Genomic DNA, 17,769 nt, shown 5'->3' on the forward strand with positions numbered 1-17,769 from the left:
AAAGGGGGAATATGAAAGGGGCGATGCTGCAAATCCTGTAATAAAGCGAAGAGGCGGGAGACTTTTTTTATTCAAGCTAAGAGCCGACACGGGAGGATTAGGACTATGAGGAGCCGGATAGGGAGAGAAGGAGATGTAAAAAGGGAGGGTGAACGATTATGAAATGGGGAAGTCTGGGAAATGAGGAGGGCACGGCAGGGCAGGGCAGGGCAGGGGAGGGGAGGAGTTGTTAAAGGGATTGCGGATAAGAAGAGAAAGCGGGTAAGGAGTGATACATCGAGCAGGAGGGGACGATTTGAAATGAATGTCATTTCAAGGGAGGTCAAACGACGCAGGATTACAGTGCAGAGTCGATATCTATACTAGCAGCTCTCTCTCTCTCTCTCTCTCTCTCTCTCTCTCTCTCCTCTCTCACACACAGAGGCAGTATCCATTCTCAGGCCAGCTAACACGTGAAGACACACATACAGTGGCTGTCTCACACCTATTAAAGTGTCTAAGCGCTGTTCCACTTCACAGTCCACAGTCCGCCTGTGTCGACTTCATGCCGGGGTTGGCTGTTCTTTCATTCTCCAGCGGCGATAAAGTTTATAACGCTATCGACTGCGGGTGTGTCTCACTTTGCAAGACCTAAAAATATTCACGGGATCAGTGCCGCCGCAGTGATCATTTTCCTGATAGCCGTGCACCACCGTAGCCCAGCCTGCAGGTCAGGGTGGACGACTGGGCTGCAAGAACAAGTGTGTGTGTGTGTGTGTGTGTGTATGTGTGTGTGTGTGTGTGTGTGTGTGTGTGTGTGTGTGTGTGTGTGTGTGTGTGTGTGTGTGTGTGTCTGAAAGAACATTGTATGCAGAACCTGGAATTGGGGGCTTAGGTGGGTGGAGACACCTCCACGTGACCTCCAGGCCAGGACGAAAATTCTGGTCTACAGAGCGGTAGTGTTGCCCACCCTACTGTATGGATCAAAATCCTGGACCACATAGAGCAGGTACCTGAAGGCACTAGAGGCACATCATCAGAGGTGCCTCTGAAAAATCCTCAAGATCACCTGGGAAGATAGACGCAGCAACGCCAGCGTCCTGGAGGAGGCTAACATTCCCGCTGTCACTGCCACCGTCGCACAACACCAGCTCAGATGGACTGGCCATGTCATCCTGACTCTCGCCTCCCAAAACAAGTCCTATACTCCCACTTCTCACAGGACAAGGTGCCCCGGGAGGTCAAAAGAAAAAGTACAAGGATAACATCCAAACGAACATCAAAAAATGCCACACAGACCCGAAGACCTGGGAGGACACAGCAACCAACAGGGCGACCTGGAGAAAACTTGTCCGTAAGGAGCTGCACTGTATAATAATGATCTCCGCCGTGCTGCAGAAGACAAGCGCAGACTCAGGAAGGAGGGAGTCTCCACCAAAAAGGCCCAAACCAATCCACGACTACCACCACCCACCCCTGCCCACACTGCACCAAAATATGCAGCTCCAGGATCGGCCTCTTCGCCCACCTGAAGACCCACAAGGACCAAGAAGGAGGACAGTCATACTCGACCCCGAGTGACTGCCGATGATGATGATGATGATGATGATGACGTGTGTGTGTGTGTGTGTGTGTGTGTGTGTGTGTGTGTGTGTGTGTGTGTGTGTGTGTGTGTGTGTGTGTGTGTATGAAAGAACGTTGTATGCAGAACTTGGAATTGGGGGCATAGGTGGGTGGAGACGAGGGAGAAGGGGGTGCAAGTGCTTTAAGGGGAAAAAAATCAATGTCAGATAAATTATTAACAGATAATCTGACGGGGTCTATCTTGTAAAGCAAAAGTGCAACAAAGCATACAAACAACAATGTGCAACACACCAGGCCATTCTCTCTCTCTCTCTCTCTCTCTCTCTCTCTCTCTCTCTCTTTCTCTCTTTCTCTCTCTCTCTCTCTTTCTCTCTCTCTCTCTCTCTCTCCCTCTCTCACTCACACACTACAGAGGGAAACGGAGGAGAAGTAAAGGAAGGGATGAAGGAGAACGTTATGGGAGATGTAGAGGAGTGATAGGAACGAGAGGCCGACACGTCTGGACAGTGAGAAAGAAGAAACAAACACACCGCGTCCCAAAAGATCCCGCTGCTTCCTTCATTGCTCCCCGACACCTCCTCCCCGCTTCCTTCCCCCAGCCGTTCTGTGGCTGTACACACACAACACACTTACACAGGCACACAAACACACACATGCACGTACGCACAAACTTTCACACGCACACACACACAAACAAGCAGAAGAGAAACCATTAGGTGGAAGTGCTGATAAGACCCTCTCCATCAGGACAAACACCCCTCTATTTATCCTCCTCTTCTTTGTTTCTCTTCTCTTCGTCTATCTGTAGTACTACTGTCACTAAGCCAGTCCCAGGATGAAGGCCAAAGTCAAACACAGGGTCTCTCTCTCTCTCTCTCTCTCTCTCTCTCTCTCTCTCTCTCTCTCTCTCTCTCTCTCTCTCTCTCTCTCTCTTTCTCTCTCTCTCTCTAGCTCGCTCGCTCTCTCTGTTTGTCTGTCTGTCTGTCTCTCTCTCTCTCTCTGTCTGCGGGGATGTGTTGTGCTCAGTAAAAGACAACCGACTTATTTTTTTCTGGGGAGTTGATGTGATTTATTTATTTTTAAGTAATTATTTATTTGTTTGCGTTTTGAAAATGGTTGTATTTTTAAAAATAAAAGAAAATCTATTTCTCTCTCTCTCTCTCTCTCTCTCTCTCTCTCTCGCTCTCAACCATCAGATTATTGTGTCAGATTGCAGGAGGTGTGGGCGTGAGGAGGTGCTTGGCTTCATCCCACTCACAAAACTCCTGTAAGTCCTACCGTATCATCAAACACGGGTCTCTCAAATATACAGCAGTCCCTTGTGGTCCGTATGCCAGGCGCTTATAGGCGATGTACACGGAAGGGCTCCTCACTGATGATGCGGTTGCTAGGTGCTGCCGGAGCAAGAATGTGAATAATTAGCTCCTCCGGCTCCGTAATGAGAGTTGTGATGAGGACAACATAAACTGATTTGCATTGGTTTGAATGGAGGGCTTGACTAGGATAATAGAACGGACCGAAGGATGTTTCTGAGACCTCTCTCCCCAACCCCAAAACCTTTTCCGGGGGGGGGGGGCTGTAAACTGGTGGACGCATGCAAAATGAATGCAAATTTCTGTTGCAAATGAATGAGCTTAGTCTCCATGGAGTCCAAATCCAAACACTTGGGGGGGGGGGGAAAGGAGATCAGATCCCAGTGTTAACGCCTGACACCCACTCGGTTCTGGGAAGTGATGCGAGCCCCCCCGCTGGTGCACGGCGATACATCAGCAGCGACGCCGAAACTTCTCATACCGGTTATGAAATGAGCAGATGAAATATTATTAATCAACTTATAGATAAAACCGACCTCATCTGATTTATGTTATATAACTGCCAGGCTGGAATGAAAGGGTGGATTAAAGCCAGAAATCATTCACGATGACTTCCAGCGCCGCAGAGCTCTTAAGTCGCTTTTACTCCTCTGCTACTTTGCAGCTGCGTTGCTGCTGCTTCGCCCCCAAAAGAAACAGTTTGCAGAATCCTCCAGGACCTAATCCTGCAGGTCTCAGGGACGCTGGTTTCAACAGTGCCACTGCACCATCAGTTGCCGTGACCGGTTACTGATGACAATTTCACAAATTCGGTGACGGGGGGCGCGCCCCCTCGCCGTACTAGCGCAGTCACAAAAAGAGGTAAAATGTGATGTTTGTCAGTGATGGGAAGCGTCGTTCATAACGGCAAAAATCACTCTGATCAAACGGCAAATCGCAGAGGCGATATTATAACATGACCGCCCATCATGCAGTGTACTCACCAACCCTGCCACACCGACTCACACACGCACACACACAATCAACCCCTGACAGAAACACTAGCCTGATTAAAATGGAGAGGATTAGGTCTGCACAGGTGCTCAAATGAATTGTTTGTACGAAACCCAGTAAAAATATGTCAGTGGAGCTGACACCGGCCCATTGTGCTGTACAGATCACTGGGTATTTCCCATTAATCTGCCCGTCCATCTGTGTTTGTTTTCTCCCTGCCATACCCTCTTCTCTCCTCTCCCGAGCCCCGTGCAGTTCCTACCCTCACCTGCCTCCACGCTGGAAGTTTGCTTGTAGGATGTGTGTTTATGTGTGTGTGTGTGTACCTGTGCGTGCATGCATGCACGCATGCATGCATTTGCGCGCGCGCGTGCGTGCGTGCATGCATGCATTTTTCGTGCGCGCATGCGCGCATGCATGCATTTTGCACGCGTGCACGCATGCGTGCATTTTTGTGCACATGCGTGAATGCATGCTTTTTTGTGTTTGCATGCATGCGTGCATGCATCTGTGCGCGTGTGCGTGAATGCATGCTTTTGTGTGTGCTTGCATGCATGTGTGCATGCGTGTGTGTGTGTATGGGTGTTGGTGTGTCCCCTGTATTCCTTCCTCCGCCGCTCTGGTTTGCCGTCTGTGAATCAGGCCGTGGTGTGAGCAGCCGATGATGACTCAGTAATGTGAGAATGTCACCGGAGTCTGAGATATGTGACCGCTTTCTGTCCGTCTGCCAGGGCTGCCAGGGCTGCACGTACCAAGCTCTGCACTGTGTCCACTGTCACTCCGTGTCAGAGGCTCTTCCTGTTGTTTTGATGCTGTGCCCGAAAACTGCTAAACTAATAAAACCCTCAACGCCCCACCCAGTGTCTCGCTGTATTGTGTTGTGTTGTGTTGTGTTGTGTTGTGTTGTGTTGTGTTGTGTTGAACCGTATGGTATTGCACTGTCTTCTGTTCTGCTCAGTTCTGTTCTGCTCAGTTCTGTTCTGTGCTGATACGGTCTCAGTGGCAGCAAGTACACAGTTTTCTAGAAGCTTTGTATGTCAGACTAGCAGCGCTACCTGGGTAGATCCGGCCGTTCCTCGACTGTAGCAGGTTGTGCGCAGGTTTTTGAATGAGGCTCTAATTGAATGGACTCGTATTAGCACCGGTGGGAGTCATTCAAACAGAAGAGAAATCCCCCCCCTCCCCCCACTCCCTTCAAATCTACAATGCAGGTCAGAGGTCACACTTACGTAAGAAGGTTGAAATACCCAGAGGGCTTCGGCACAAAGGAGAAAAGGGGGCTCTTTGGACATCGCAGACTGGAGATGAGCAGCAAACCAAGTACAGGCTTCACGTTATATCACAGTCCGGGTGTCGCCATTACCGGATTGACTTCTGCAGCGGTGACGATTGGCGCGTCACTCGGATCACCGCTTTTCCCTGCCCTCCTCCACGGCTCGTTTCTCGCTCATCTTGTGTTTCTGTTAATTCCCCGTTTTCTCTCATAAAACATGTCATGTGATCAGGTCTTGGGCAAGACCATCCCCATTTAAGGATGAGTGTTGTTGTTTGTTTAAAGATGAGCGAGGTTAAAGGTTATTTGACCAGAACAGAACAAACCCTCTGATGCGGCTCGTACTGGTTTTGCGTTGGAGTTGGCCAAATTGAAATTGGGTAAATGTGTGGTTTTGAGCAGCAAGCCCTCAAGAGAAGATTATTAACCTATTATTATTTTCCCCCTCTTTCTCCCCAATTGTATCCGGCCAATTACCCCACTCTTCCGAGCCGTCCCGGTCGCTGCTCCACCCCCTCTGCTGGTCCGGGGAGGGCTGCAGACTACCACATGCCTCCTCCCATACACGTGGAGTCGCCAGCCGCTCCTTTTCACCTGACAGCGAGGAGTTTCGCCAGGGGGGACGTAGCACGTGGGAGGATCACGCTATCCCCCCTCAGTTCCCCCTCCCCCCCCCCGAACAGGCGCCCCGACCAACCAGAGGAGGCGCTAGTGCAGCGACCAGAACACACACACACATTCGGCTTTCCACCTGCAGACACGGCCAATCATGTCTGTAGGGACGCCCGACCAAGATACGGGGATTCAAACCGGCGAGCCCCATGTTGCTAGGCAACGGAATAGACCGCCACGCCGCCCGGACATTAGCAGAGTATTAACACTGGAGTCAGACGTTGCTCCACAGCGTCTTTCCACGGAAGAGTACTGGTCGGTGTTCAGATGGTGTTGAAGTGCAGGTTGCTCAAAGGCACAAGGGCCGATAACGCATCACATGTCGTCCCTTTAAACAAGCTAACGCCTGGTTGTGAGGGGATTAAATGTGTGTTTGTGCGTAGCGGCAGTCGACAATGGCGGATATTTCCCTCCTCTTTGGTGCTTTCTTCGCTCCCTCGCAGGAAATCATACATAGCACATCACCCACTCATCGAATCACTCCACTCTGCACAGCGGCGAGACAGAGAGCAAACGCGGGTTTGTGAAAGTGAATAATTTGTTTGTGACGGACTGGCGGATCTGATGGGTTTGGTGGCGTTGAAAGAAATCGCCGCGGCTCTTATCTCGTTACAGGTCGGCGGCAGGCTACGGCCTGCGATGAATGGCCTATTAAACACACCTGGTTTTGTTACTGTGCTTACACAGACTAGACCAGCTGAAATGCACGCACACACGTGCACACACACACGTGTGCACACGTGCACAACTGTGTTTACATGCGTGCTTACAAATACAGAGTCAGAGGTCCCCCTCTTTTTAGGGAATAGCTTGCCAGGACTCTTCGAGGATGTTTTGCATGACTTTTCGTATAGTGGAAGCCTCACTATAACCTCTACAGATGGACAGACAGATTGACTGACACACACGCACACGCACACACACACACACACACACACACACACAAACCATGCATAAAACAACTGTGGTTGCATCAGTGAGTTTTTATGAAATATTTCCAAACATCACATTGTAGTTCTCCCCAAGTTGGGAATGAAGACGCTGAGCTTGGGGTACATTCATTGGTTGCTATGTTGTCACGTTCACCTACTACTACTGCTACTACTACTGCTACTACTACTGCTACTACTACCACTACTACTGCTACTACCACTACTACTACTACTACTAGTACTACCTACTACTACCACTACTACTACTACTACCACTACTACTACTACCACTACTACCACCACTACTACTACTACTACTACTACTACTTTCGGCTGCTCCTGTTAGGGGTCGCCACCGTAGCTCATCCGTTTCCATCTCTTCCTGTCCTCTGCATCTTCCTCTGCCACACCAGCCACCTGCATGTCCTCCCTCACCGCATCCAAACACCTCCTCTTTGGCCTTCCTCTTCTCCTCTTCCCTGGCAGCTCCATATTCAGCATCCTTCTCCCAATATACCCAGTGTCTCTCCTCCACACATGTCCAAGCCATCTCAATCTCACCTCTCTTGCTTTGTCTCCAAACCGTCCAACCTGAGCTGTCCCTCTAATATACTCGTTCGTAATCCTGTCCTCCTTCATCACTCCCAGTGAAAATCTTATCATCTTCAACTCTGCCACCTCCAGCTCCACCTCCTGTCTTTTCATCAGTGCCACTGTCTCCAAACCATGCAACATAGCTGGTCTCACAACCATCTCATAAACCTTCCCTTTAACTCTTGCTGGTACCCTTCTGTCACAAATCACTCCTACGCTGTGGTGTTCACTGCAGGATGCACAACTAAGTGGGCTTGTACCTTGTTCCTGAACACAACCCCCAAACGTCAAGCACCGACCTGCAAGCCTAGTCACTAAAAACATGACTTAAAATGTGTGAGCGCAGCTAAAAATTATACCAATATGCAGTCTCGGCAGATAAAAGTAGTTTTCCATGGCTAGAAAACGTGTCTAGAAATTTCCAGGTTTTACGTGTAGCCATGAACCAGCCACACACACACACACACACACACACACACACACGTGGACAGCTAACTCTTAGCACCGGTCTGCAAAAAAGGGCAGCGTGATGACAGGAAAGAGGAAGGGGACTGGATGTGTTGATGAGAGCCGAGGCCTCGGCGGAGGAGGAGGAGGAGGAGGAGGACCGGCGGTCTGGTGTTGCCGGGCGGAGGGATCGCTGCTGTGCTCTTGTCTAACAGGCACATTTCCTTATTGGCTGCCTGGGGAGAAACAAACACTGGCAGCTCATAGGAGGGGGAGTTTCCCTGGGTGTGTTTGAACCGGGGAGGGAGCCGACGGGGCCCTAATTGAATTTCTGGGGGTGGGGGGGGGAGAGAGGGAGAGCGAGGGAGAGAGAGAGAAAAGAGTAGGTTTTCAAACATTTACTTGCTGTGTCAGATCCTTGTGTTCATATATGTGCGTTCTGTTTCAGAATGAAAGGCGTACGGCGTTCAGTTGTTTGCAGTCCCGGTCGTATTTTGCAGGGCTGCTGCCGTTGTGCATGGCAGTGATGAGGTCACCGGAAGATCTTGTTTCCGGGGCCACCGCTTGGCTCGGTTTAACAGCAGCGTCTTATGAGGCAACTAAACACGAGCGTCAGACATGTTTCAATAAGTCCAAATTGTCCCTAGGTGTGTGTGTGTGTGTGGGCCCTGTGATGGACTGGCGGCCTGTCCAGGGTGTCTCCCCGCCTGCCGCCCAATGACTGCTGGGATAGGCTCCAGCATCCCCGCCACCCTGAGTAGGGATAAGCGGTTTGGATAATGGATGGATGGATGGATTGTCCCGTCCTTTTTCTCCCGAACTGTACTTGGCCAATCACCCCGCTCTTCCGAGCCGTCCCGGTCCGCTGCTCCGCCCCCTCTGCCCATCCGGAGAGGGCTGCAGACTACCACATGACTCCTCCTCCCATACATGCGGAGTCGCCAGCCGCTTCTTTTCACCTGACAGTGAAGGGCTTCGCCGGGGGGACATAACGTGTGAGAGGATCACGCTGTCCCCCCCCCCCCCGAACATGCGCCCCGACCGACCAGAGGAGGCGCTAGTGCAGCGACCAGGACACATACGCACATCCGGCTTCCCACCCGCAGACACAGCCAATTGTGAGTGTAGGGACACCCGACCAAGCCGGAGGTAACACGGGGATTCGAACCGTCGATCCCGGTGTTGGTAGGCAACGGAATAGGCCGCCACGCCACCCGGACGCCCCTACAAGTCCGGGTGGCGGTTATTCTGCACCGTGTACTTAAAGTGCAAGTTTAAACATGATCACCTGAAATATTATCCACGGCGGATGGCATTGCAGAGCTACTTCCTGGTCCAACCTGCAGGAGTTAGCAGCCTATACCTACCATAGGTAGCAGTGGCAGCTGGCGCTAACAATTTGGGGGGGGGGGTCGCAATTTACCTTGGCGCAGCACACCTGACAGCTGCTTTAATGTCCACCCAGTCACAAGAGTTATTAAGAAGCACAATGTAGGCTACACTGTCCTTCTTAATAACTGTAAAGCAGCTGTCAGGTGTGCTGCGCCAAGGTAAATAGCGCCACCCCCCCCCCCCAAAAAAAACAAAACTGTTAGCACCAGCCGCCACTGGTAGGTAGTAATAACCACCCCTAAACTACCCGGCCGGTACAACAGAGAAGTCATAGCCAATAGGACAGTGTGGGCACAGTCTTTCTGAGGCACTAGCTTTTTCTCGTTGCAGTTTTTGTGGAAAGGACAGGTTTGCAGATCGTTGCCTCATAAGGCGCCTTCATAAATCCCCAACATGAAGCCAGTAAGTAAAACATGCACCGTGGCAAAAACTATGGGGGGGGGGGGGGCCCAGGTTCAAAATAGAAGTGATTTTTTTTTCCCTTCAGTCTCCCGGTGAGCTAGCGTTAGTTAGCCGTGGCTAATAAGAGCGAGCAGCATGTGTTGTTGCTGCGAGTGCGTGGGGCGACGCGGCGGGGGCGAGCGAGGCGGAGGGGTGCTCCGGCGACGACACACCCGTATCGAGGTTGCCTGAGCGTGGGCAGGGTGAGCGCAGGGGCCGGAGCAACAGGTAAATTAAACAAGGTGTAGGCCAGATACTGGAAGGAGACGAAGGGGGACTCGGAGGAGGGGAGGAGATTGGATGAGCGGAGGGGCGGCGGGGCCGGGGGAAGGCAGCGGACAGCGGGGCCCTGTGCGGACAGGCCTGTAATTGAAGAGAAGAAAAGCATCTTAACCTAGATCGGTATCTATCACTCCTTTGGTTAAAAAAAACAAAACAAAAAAAACAGGCCGCTCAACCCCCACAGATTTGTAGATGGAGAAAGAGGGATGAGAGGGAGGGAGAGGAAGTGAAGGTGATGTAGAGGCAGGTGCTCTGCCCCCAATAAGACACAGCTGATGACTGGTTCCTCTAAACTCTGTCTCATGTAAGATACCAGCCCTCAGCGCCAAAGCTGGGCGAGAGAGAGAGGGCGAGAGAAAGACAGACAGAGAGAGAGAGTGAGAGAGAGGGTAAGAGAGACAGGGTGAGCGATCAAGAGATGGAGCGAGAGAGTGAGAGAGACAGACGGGGGGAGAGAGAGCGAGAGACAGACGACCAGAGAGACTGACGGGGGGGGGGGTGAGAGAGACAGAGTGTGTGGGGGGGTGAGATCAACATGTTGAGACAGACAGCGAGAGACAGGGAGTGAGAGAGAGAGAGAGAGAGAGAGAGAGAGAGAGAGAGAGAGAGAGAGAGAGAGAGAGAGAGAGAGAGACAAGATCAACATGTTGAGACAGATAGCGAGAGAGAGACGGGGAGTGAGAGAGAGAGAGAGAGAGAGAGAGAGAGAGAGAGAGAGAGAGAGAGAGAGAGAGAGAGAGAGATCAACATGTTGAGACAGCGAGAGAGAGACGGGGAGTGAGAGAGAGAGAGAGAGAGAGAGAGAGAGTGAGAGAGAGAGAGAGAGAGAGAGAGTGAGAGAGACAGACGGGGGGAGAGAGAGCGAGAGACAGACGACCAGAGAGACTGACGGGGGGGGGTGAGAGAGACAGAGTGTGTGGGGGGGTGAGATCAACATGTTGAGACAGACAGCGAGAGACAGGGAGTGAGAGAGAGAGAGAGAGAGAGAGAGAGAGAGAGAGAGAGAGAGAGAGAGAGAGAGAGAGAGAGACAAGATCAACATGTTGAGACAGATAGCGAGAGAGAGACGGGGAGTGAGAGAAAGAGAGACGGGGAGTGAGAGAGAGACAGAGAGAGAGAGAAGATCAACATGTTGAGACAGCGAGAGAGAGACGGGGAGTGAGAGAGAGAGAGAGAGAGAGAGAGAGAGAGAGAGTGAGAGAGAGAGAGAGAGAGAGAGAGAGAGAGAGACAAGATCAACATGTTGAGACAGATAGCGAGAGAGAGACGGGGAGTGAGAGAAAGAGAGACGGGGAGTGAGAGAGAGAGAGAGAGAGAGAGAGAGAGAGAGAGACAAGATCAACATGTTGAGACAGCGAGAGAGAGACGGGGAGTGAGAAAGAGAGAGAGAGAGAGAGAGAGAGAGACAAGATCAACATGTTGAGACAGACAGAGCCCTCGAGACAAAGCCACCAAAGGACCGGAGAAATTATGGGAGTGCAAATGAAATTAGAGCGGAAGAGAGAGAGGAGGGGAGGGGGGGCAGGTCTGCAGGTCTGCAGGTCTGCAGGTCTGCACCCGCAGGAAACGCTGCACATGGGGCTCTGCCTGCTCGCGTGCGTCTGTGTAAACAAGAAAGGTTCATAGAGAGATCAAAGGTTTGAAACATCACACGGGAGGGAGAGCGGGAGACAGAGGGGGGAGGAGAGAAACGGAGGGGAGAGGAGAGGAAGGGAGGGAAGAGGAGAGGAAGAGAAACAGAGAGAGGAGGAGAGGAAGAGAAAGAGGGGGAAGAGGAGAGAAACGGAAGAGGAGAGGAAGAGAAACAGGGAAGAGGAGAGGAAGAGAAACAGGGAAGAGGAGAGGAAGAGAAAGAGAGGGAAGAGGAAGAGAAACAGGGAAGAGGAAGACAGAGAGGAGAAGAAGAAGAGAAAGAGAGGGAAGAGGAGAGGGAAACAGGGAAGAGCAGAGGAAGAGAAACGGAGGGAAGAGGAGAGGAAGAGAAAAAGAGAGGAGGAGAGGAAGCGAAACAGAGAGAGGAGGAGAGGAAGAGAAACAGAGAGAGGAGGAGAGGAAGCGAAAGAGAGAGGAGGAGAGGAAGAGGAACAGAGAGGAGGAGAGGAAGAGAGGGAAGAGGAGAGGGAAACGGAAGAGGAGAGAAAGAGAATGAAAGATGCATTGGGGTCGGAGTGTGTTGGCACATCAAACAGGTGGCTTTTGACGAATGATACCGTGTGTGTGTGTGTGTGTGTGTGTGTGTGTGTGTGTGTGTGTGTGTGTACACATTGTGTTTGTGTTAAGAAGAATAAGAAACATTGAGGGTTTGATGCTTAAAATGTTCTTGGGTTGGGGAAAAGTGCAGCAGTCAATTCAGCACTGAGTCGATGATGATGATGATGATGATGATGATGATGATGATGGCAGCCACATTCACATACATGTTCTGTCAGTCCTTTACATATGCCTGTGTGAGTCTTATGTGCACGTGCAATGTGTGTGTGTGTGTGTGTGTGTGTAAAATGAAAGGACTGGTGAGCACAGCAGCAGCCAGAGCGAGGCTGGCAGCAGCTGTGCAGCTTGTAATAGGGTATATATCTGTATGAAGCAACTTAGTATATCACCTTATTGTAACATCCTTCCACCCATAAGCCCTCCTCCCTCTGTCCCAGCCTCCTCTAAACTCACTCCCTAATCTCAGTTCACTTAACTCCATGCACCCTCCCCGCCCCCGCCCCCCCCCCCCGGGCCCGGTTCCTCTCCCTGTTACTTTGTTACTGCCACCTATTGTCCTTCGTCAACAGTGCTACCCTTGTAGCGGAGGTGAGATGACACGCTAAACGTGGCGGCATATGGCTCTTAACCCTGCAGCCCCCGCTTATTTATCTCCCCTGACGTGCAATTACTTATTCACTCGCCCCGTCTGAAAACAGGTCTTTACAGGCTGCTCGGGCAAAGGGAAGAGGGGATGAACGTGTGGATGGAGAAATCACCGGGAAGGGGGGGAGGGGGGATCCAGGATGGGAACGTAACGAAAGTGAATAGAACAATAATTATTTCTTGATGGCTTGCGTCTCTTCATTGTCCTGCAAAGTGGTTCTTCGAGAAGCGACGGTTTGTGGTTCCGACCCGGAGTGCTTTGCTTTTTTTTTCTTTTTTCTACAAAGGTCACACTAACACTGAAGCAGATTAGCAATTCAGATTGGGCTAAGGGGGCTAAAAGGCTGCTGTAGCCCACTGGCTGCCCGGCTCTTATTGCATTAGCGGAGAGAAGGAGTGCACGTGCACACCGCAGATAAGTTGGCATATGGAGGAAACGGCTCGAGGGAATTAAGGGAAACAGGTACATATGCATACTTGCATGTCCTTATATGCACATTAGAATGCAGTTGTCTCTCACAAACAACCAAACAAGTAGCATGCGCACACACATGCATGCACGCGCACACAGATGTGCAGCTGCTCTCCCAGTCAGTCAAGTCAAGCCCCTCATCACCATAACGGCACTGTTGTATCCTTGCACAGCAGCCACGTCCACTGGCTCTGCACGACGTGAAGGCTGTTTGAAAGTTGTACGGTCTTTTTTTTTCCTGCATTTTCTGATCAATCAATCAGTCAATCAAGTTGCATTGATTGATTCCCAAAAAGCTGTCAGTCCTGTGTGTTAGAGTAATCTAACGATGATGATGATGATGAATAGGAGGAAGAGACATTGATTTGGGTAGGGATACAATTGCAAACATTGATCATTCCTGGGGGGGGGGTGAACTGGTGTTAGTTATGCACAGTGTTGGGAGGGTTACTTTTAAAATGTATTCCGCTACAGATTACAGAATACATGTCATGAAATGTAATCTGTAACGTATTCCATTAGATTACTCAATGTGAGTAACGTATTCTAAATACTTTGGATTACTTTAATATTTTCTTACATTTTGTGTAACAGTGTATGTAGCGTTCACACAATACTACTTACTTGAGTAGACTACTCTGTGTCTTCTATTGTATCAGCTGGCTGAATGCATCTGAGTCACCTTAAATATATATTAACAAAGGCTAGAAGAGCACGTAAACACACAAGATCTATGATTTTTTATCTGGTAAAAAAAAAGGAAAGAAAGAAGAGAACGTTTCTGGGTTCTTTCTTTATTCCCATAGCTGTTAGAATGGAAACCCTGAGACAAAGATGAAACTATAGCACACTGTTTTACTGAATTTACTGTTGAACGAACATTTAGGCGTCACTTTCACTGCATTTTGTGTCGCAGTCCTCTTAAAATAAGAACGGCACCAAAGGAGAAAGAATAATTAAGTAATCCATTAATTTCAAGAATGTAACTGTATTCTGAATACCATAAATGTAAACTGTAACTGTGTTTGAATAGTTACTCATATTTTGTATTCTAAACGCGTAACGCCGTTACATGTATCCCGTTACTCCCCAACACTAGCTTTGCGGCGGTGCAGCAGCGCACCGTTTGTGGTGAGCGGGGCAGGTTTTGAGTGTTGCACAGGGAGCGGGTAGGACCAGGAGCGGTGCAGCTGGTCAGCGGCACCCGCAACGGGATCAACGTGCCGCGTGCCGGCGCACGACGGCTTCCTGCAGCCCTGAAACGGGGCGACTTCACGCGAGACTTGAACTCGTGAATGGAGTGTGACGCCCAGCATGGGCCCCGTTTGCCGTACTTACCCCACACTTCTTAAAACCCGCATATAAAAATAAGTCGACAAAATGCTCAACTCGGCTCGACTAAGTGACGTCACGAGTGCTGAAACGTATCCGTCAGTAAACGCTGTGTGCAGATGAACCGATTCGACCTGCTTTGATTTTCTTACCTGGATTATTGATGAGCACGCGTCAAGACGTTTTGAGAGAGCGAGAGAGAGAGCGAGAGAGAGGTGTTCAAATGACAGCTTATTCTCCTCTGAACGAGCAGCCCAAAGAAATGTCTTTTGCCACATAGCACGTCCGTTCGGGTCCTTATCTACGCCTACACTCAAACCAAAAGATGGCATTGCTCTTGAGGCTGAAGAAGACAGCACCTATACATACGGCTGTAACCGCGTCTCAAGGCCAGGCACAGAGGGACTAGGGGGCTGCAAGAAAATATCGACACACTTGAGTATCGCGATATCATCTTTTGTGATACCGTATCGATTCTCAAACCCACTAGCTCGATTTTTAATTGTTTGCATGTAAAGGTTCGTGACAAACATGTTGTGTCGTGTGCGACCCCACGACCGCTAGATAACAGTGTTGTCATCTATCTCCAGCCATTTGACTCTTCCACCCCAACCCAACAACGTAAACTGAGACAGGAAGTAGCATCAGCGCAAAGAACACAGGCTGATGATATATCGCCTTTCTTGCAGTATCGCGATATATCGCCTGTCTTGCAGTATCACGATATATCGCCTTTCTTGCAGTATCGCGATATGTTGACTCGTAACCCCCTGTGTCGTAATACGTATCACGTCGCCAGATTCTCGCCAACACACAGCCCTAAAAGGGGCTAAAAATTGTGTTAACAATAATTATGATAATGCAGTCGAAGAGACGAGCCAGCTCTGCCCTAAATGCAAGTCTAATTCATGGCCCGGTTCCAGCATTACGGACGGCGAAAACACCAAGCGTGCACAGCCGAGCTCTGCAGCCCGTGCAGAGGGAAGGACGGAACGAGGGGAGGTGGAGAAAGGAAGCCTCCGTCACAGCCTCGTGCACGCCAAATAAAGCAAGACATACGTGTGATTCCACCAATTCGTCTTTCCAAGTGTTGCGTTGCGTTTTGTCAGCGCAGCCGTCAGGGGTTATACAGAGGACATTGTTGCCTTGATGCGCGCGTATGTGTGTGTGTGTGTCTGTGTGTGTGTGTGTGTGTGTGTGTGTGTGCGCGCGCGCGCGCGCGTGTCTGCATCCGGTCTTCGCTGACATCGGAAAGCAGCTGTTGATATGTTAGCGAACTTAGCTGTTGCTTGCAAGTAAGTGCCCTCCACAGACAGAGCCTGAGATGTAGTTTGTCCTTATACCCCAAAGAGGAAGCATGCAAGCAAGCCGGCGACGCAAAGCCTCGCCGGTGGATTAGCTGCAGGAATCACTTGGTCGCTATTAACGTTATTGAAATGCAATCAGCTCGGGGCGCCGTGCTGCAGCACCTCTCAGCAGGCCTGCAAGAAATGCTGCACGGGTCTGCACAGCACGCCGACAAAACGCCAGCTGCGTGTGTGTGTGTGTGTGTGCGTGCGTGTGCGTGTGCATGTAAAGGAGGGGGGGCAGGCAAATGACTCTATAAGACTTCATTCATCTGTTCTCATTTCGCTTCCTTCCATTCAGAGGGTGCAGCATCGCGGTTTGAGCAAAGTCGGATGGGTTTCACGCAGAAACGCACACTTGCAGCAGTGTAGTGAAGTCCAACTGCCTAAAAGAAATACCCCTATCGTGATAGGTAGGCCCAACGGTTGTCATGACGACTGCGAATCCACACCCCCGTGTGTGTGTGTGTGTGTGTGTGTGCGCTTGCGTGTGTGCGTAAGACCCTAAACTGGCCTTGGCTATTCTTACCTTACATTCCTCCATGCACGTCCTGACCGAGTACGCATCCGTCTCGTATTTCTGGACCAGCAGCTCAAACTCCCGGTAGTCCTCTTCCGCCTGCCGGTCCAGACGCTGATAACCCCGCACACACTCGCGGCATCCCGGCAGATCGACCTCCACGGCCATATCCAGGGTGCAGTTAATATAGTCCGGACTGGTAAACCCGTAAAACAAATCCAAAAGTGAGTAGGAATTACAAAAAGAAAGGTACAAATCGCTCAGATTCACGTACGCCAGCTGCGTCCCGTCATCCGCTCCGCCGGAGAGGCCCAGACACGCGGTCTCCGCGTCCGTGAAAGTGAAGCAGTCTTTGGACACGCTGCCGGGGTGACAGGTGTCCATTCGCCACAGAGGTTTGGTAGAATTCCCTAGAAAAATAACATTTTGCTCTCTGGCGAGGCGATGGGGTTCGGGTGGTGGGATGTGGTGGTGGTGGTGGTGGTGGTGGTGTTGGTGTTGGTGTCGGAGGGGGTTTGGGTACTCGCCCGTGTCCGTGATCGCAAGCCCCTCGTCCGACCGCTTGTCTCGGGTTCGCGTCAGTTTCGCCTCGGCGCAGAACCACAAGTGATCAGAGAGCAGGACGGTGATGAAGAGCAGAGAGGCCAGCGACAGTCGCCATCTCTGCGCCCGCTCGGATTCGGTAAATGGCTTCTCGTTCTCTCGGGGTGCGAACCAGAATTTCAAGCCTTCATCTTGCTGCCGACGCATCCAAGCACCCCTGGTCATATTTTAGGAAAGCGCAGCCCTGGCCGACTCCACCGCGGGGGCTCCTCTGCCACAATACTCATTGACTTGGGGTGGGGGGGTGGGGGTGGATGGACTCTGGTTCTTTCTCCTCTGTGACGGTGGGGTGCCGTACCGCCGCCGGTCCAGGGCGCTCCTCCGCTCGCACCCGCAGCAGTCGGTGCTGCTATTCCGATCCAATTAACGCGCCCGCACAGATTAAGTGTCGCGCGGCCACGTCGCCGTTCTCCATGGCTGTCCGGGGGGGGAGCGCGCTGTCTCCGGCCGCATGCCGCACCACTTTGCGCCGCTCTCCGCGGTGTGTTGTCGCGTCGCAGCGCACAGAGGGACCAGCTGTTGCGAGCTTCCCCGGTGCTGATGCTGAGGATCCGCCGCCGCCTCCTCCGCCGCCGCCGCCGCCGGGTCGCCGATTCGCCTACAGGAAAGCGACGAGTCCTTCCAGTGGCCCGCCGTTGTTTTTTCGCATCCGTATCTGGGCAGAATGCCTTGAATCCGTTCTCCCTTCGGCCGTTGTCATCTTGGACCGCGGTTAAGTTGCCGCCATGTTCGTCTCGG

At 51.3% G+C, this 17,769-nt stretch overlaps 1 protein-coding gene across 1 annotated transcript in view; it reads right to left on the reverse strand.

The window, feature by feature from the left end:
• Window positions 1-17,196, reverse strand: part of LOC130121223 (NALCN channel auxiliary factor 1) — a 128,384-nt gene extending 111,188 nt beyond the window's left edge. The window contains exon 1 of the mRNA XM_056290103.1: window positions 16,438-17,196. Within this exon, the coding sequence (XP_056146078.1) occupies window positions 16,438-17,196 (759 nt within the window). The remainder of the gene's footprint in view (window positions 1-16,437) is intronic.
• Between the last annotated feature and the right edge of the window lie 573 nt (window positions 17,197-17,769).

Source organism: Lampris incognitus, chromosome 11 (assembly GCF_029633865.1).
Source record: "Lampris incognitus isolate fLamInc1 chromosome 11, fLamInc1.hap2, whole genome shotgun sequence".
Lineage (NCBI taxonomy): Eukaryota > Metazoa > Chordata > Actinopteri > Lampriformes > Lampridae > Lampris > Lampris incognitus.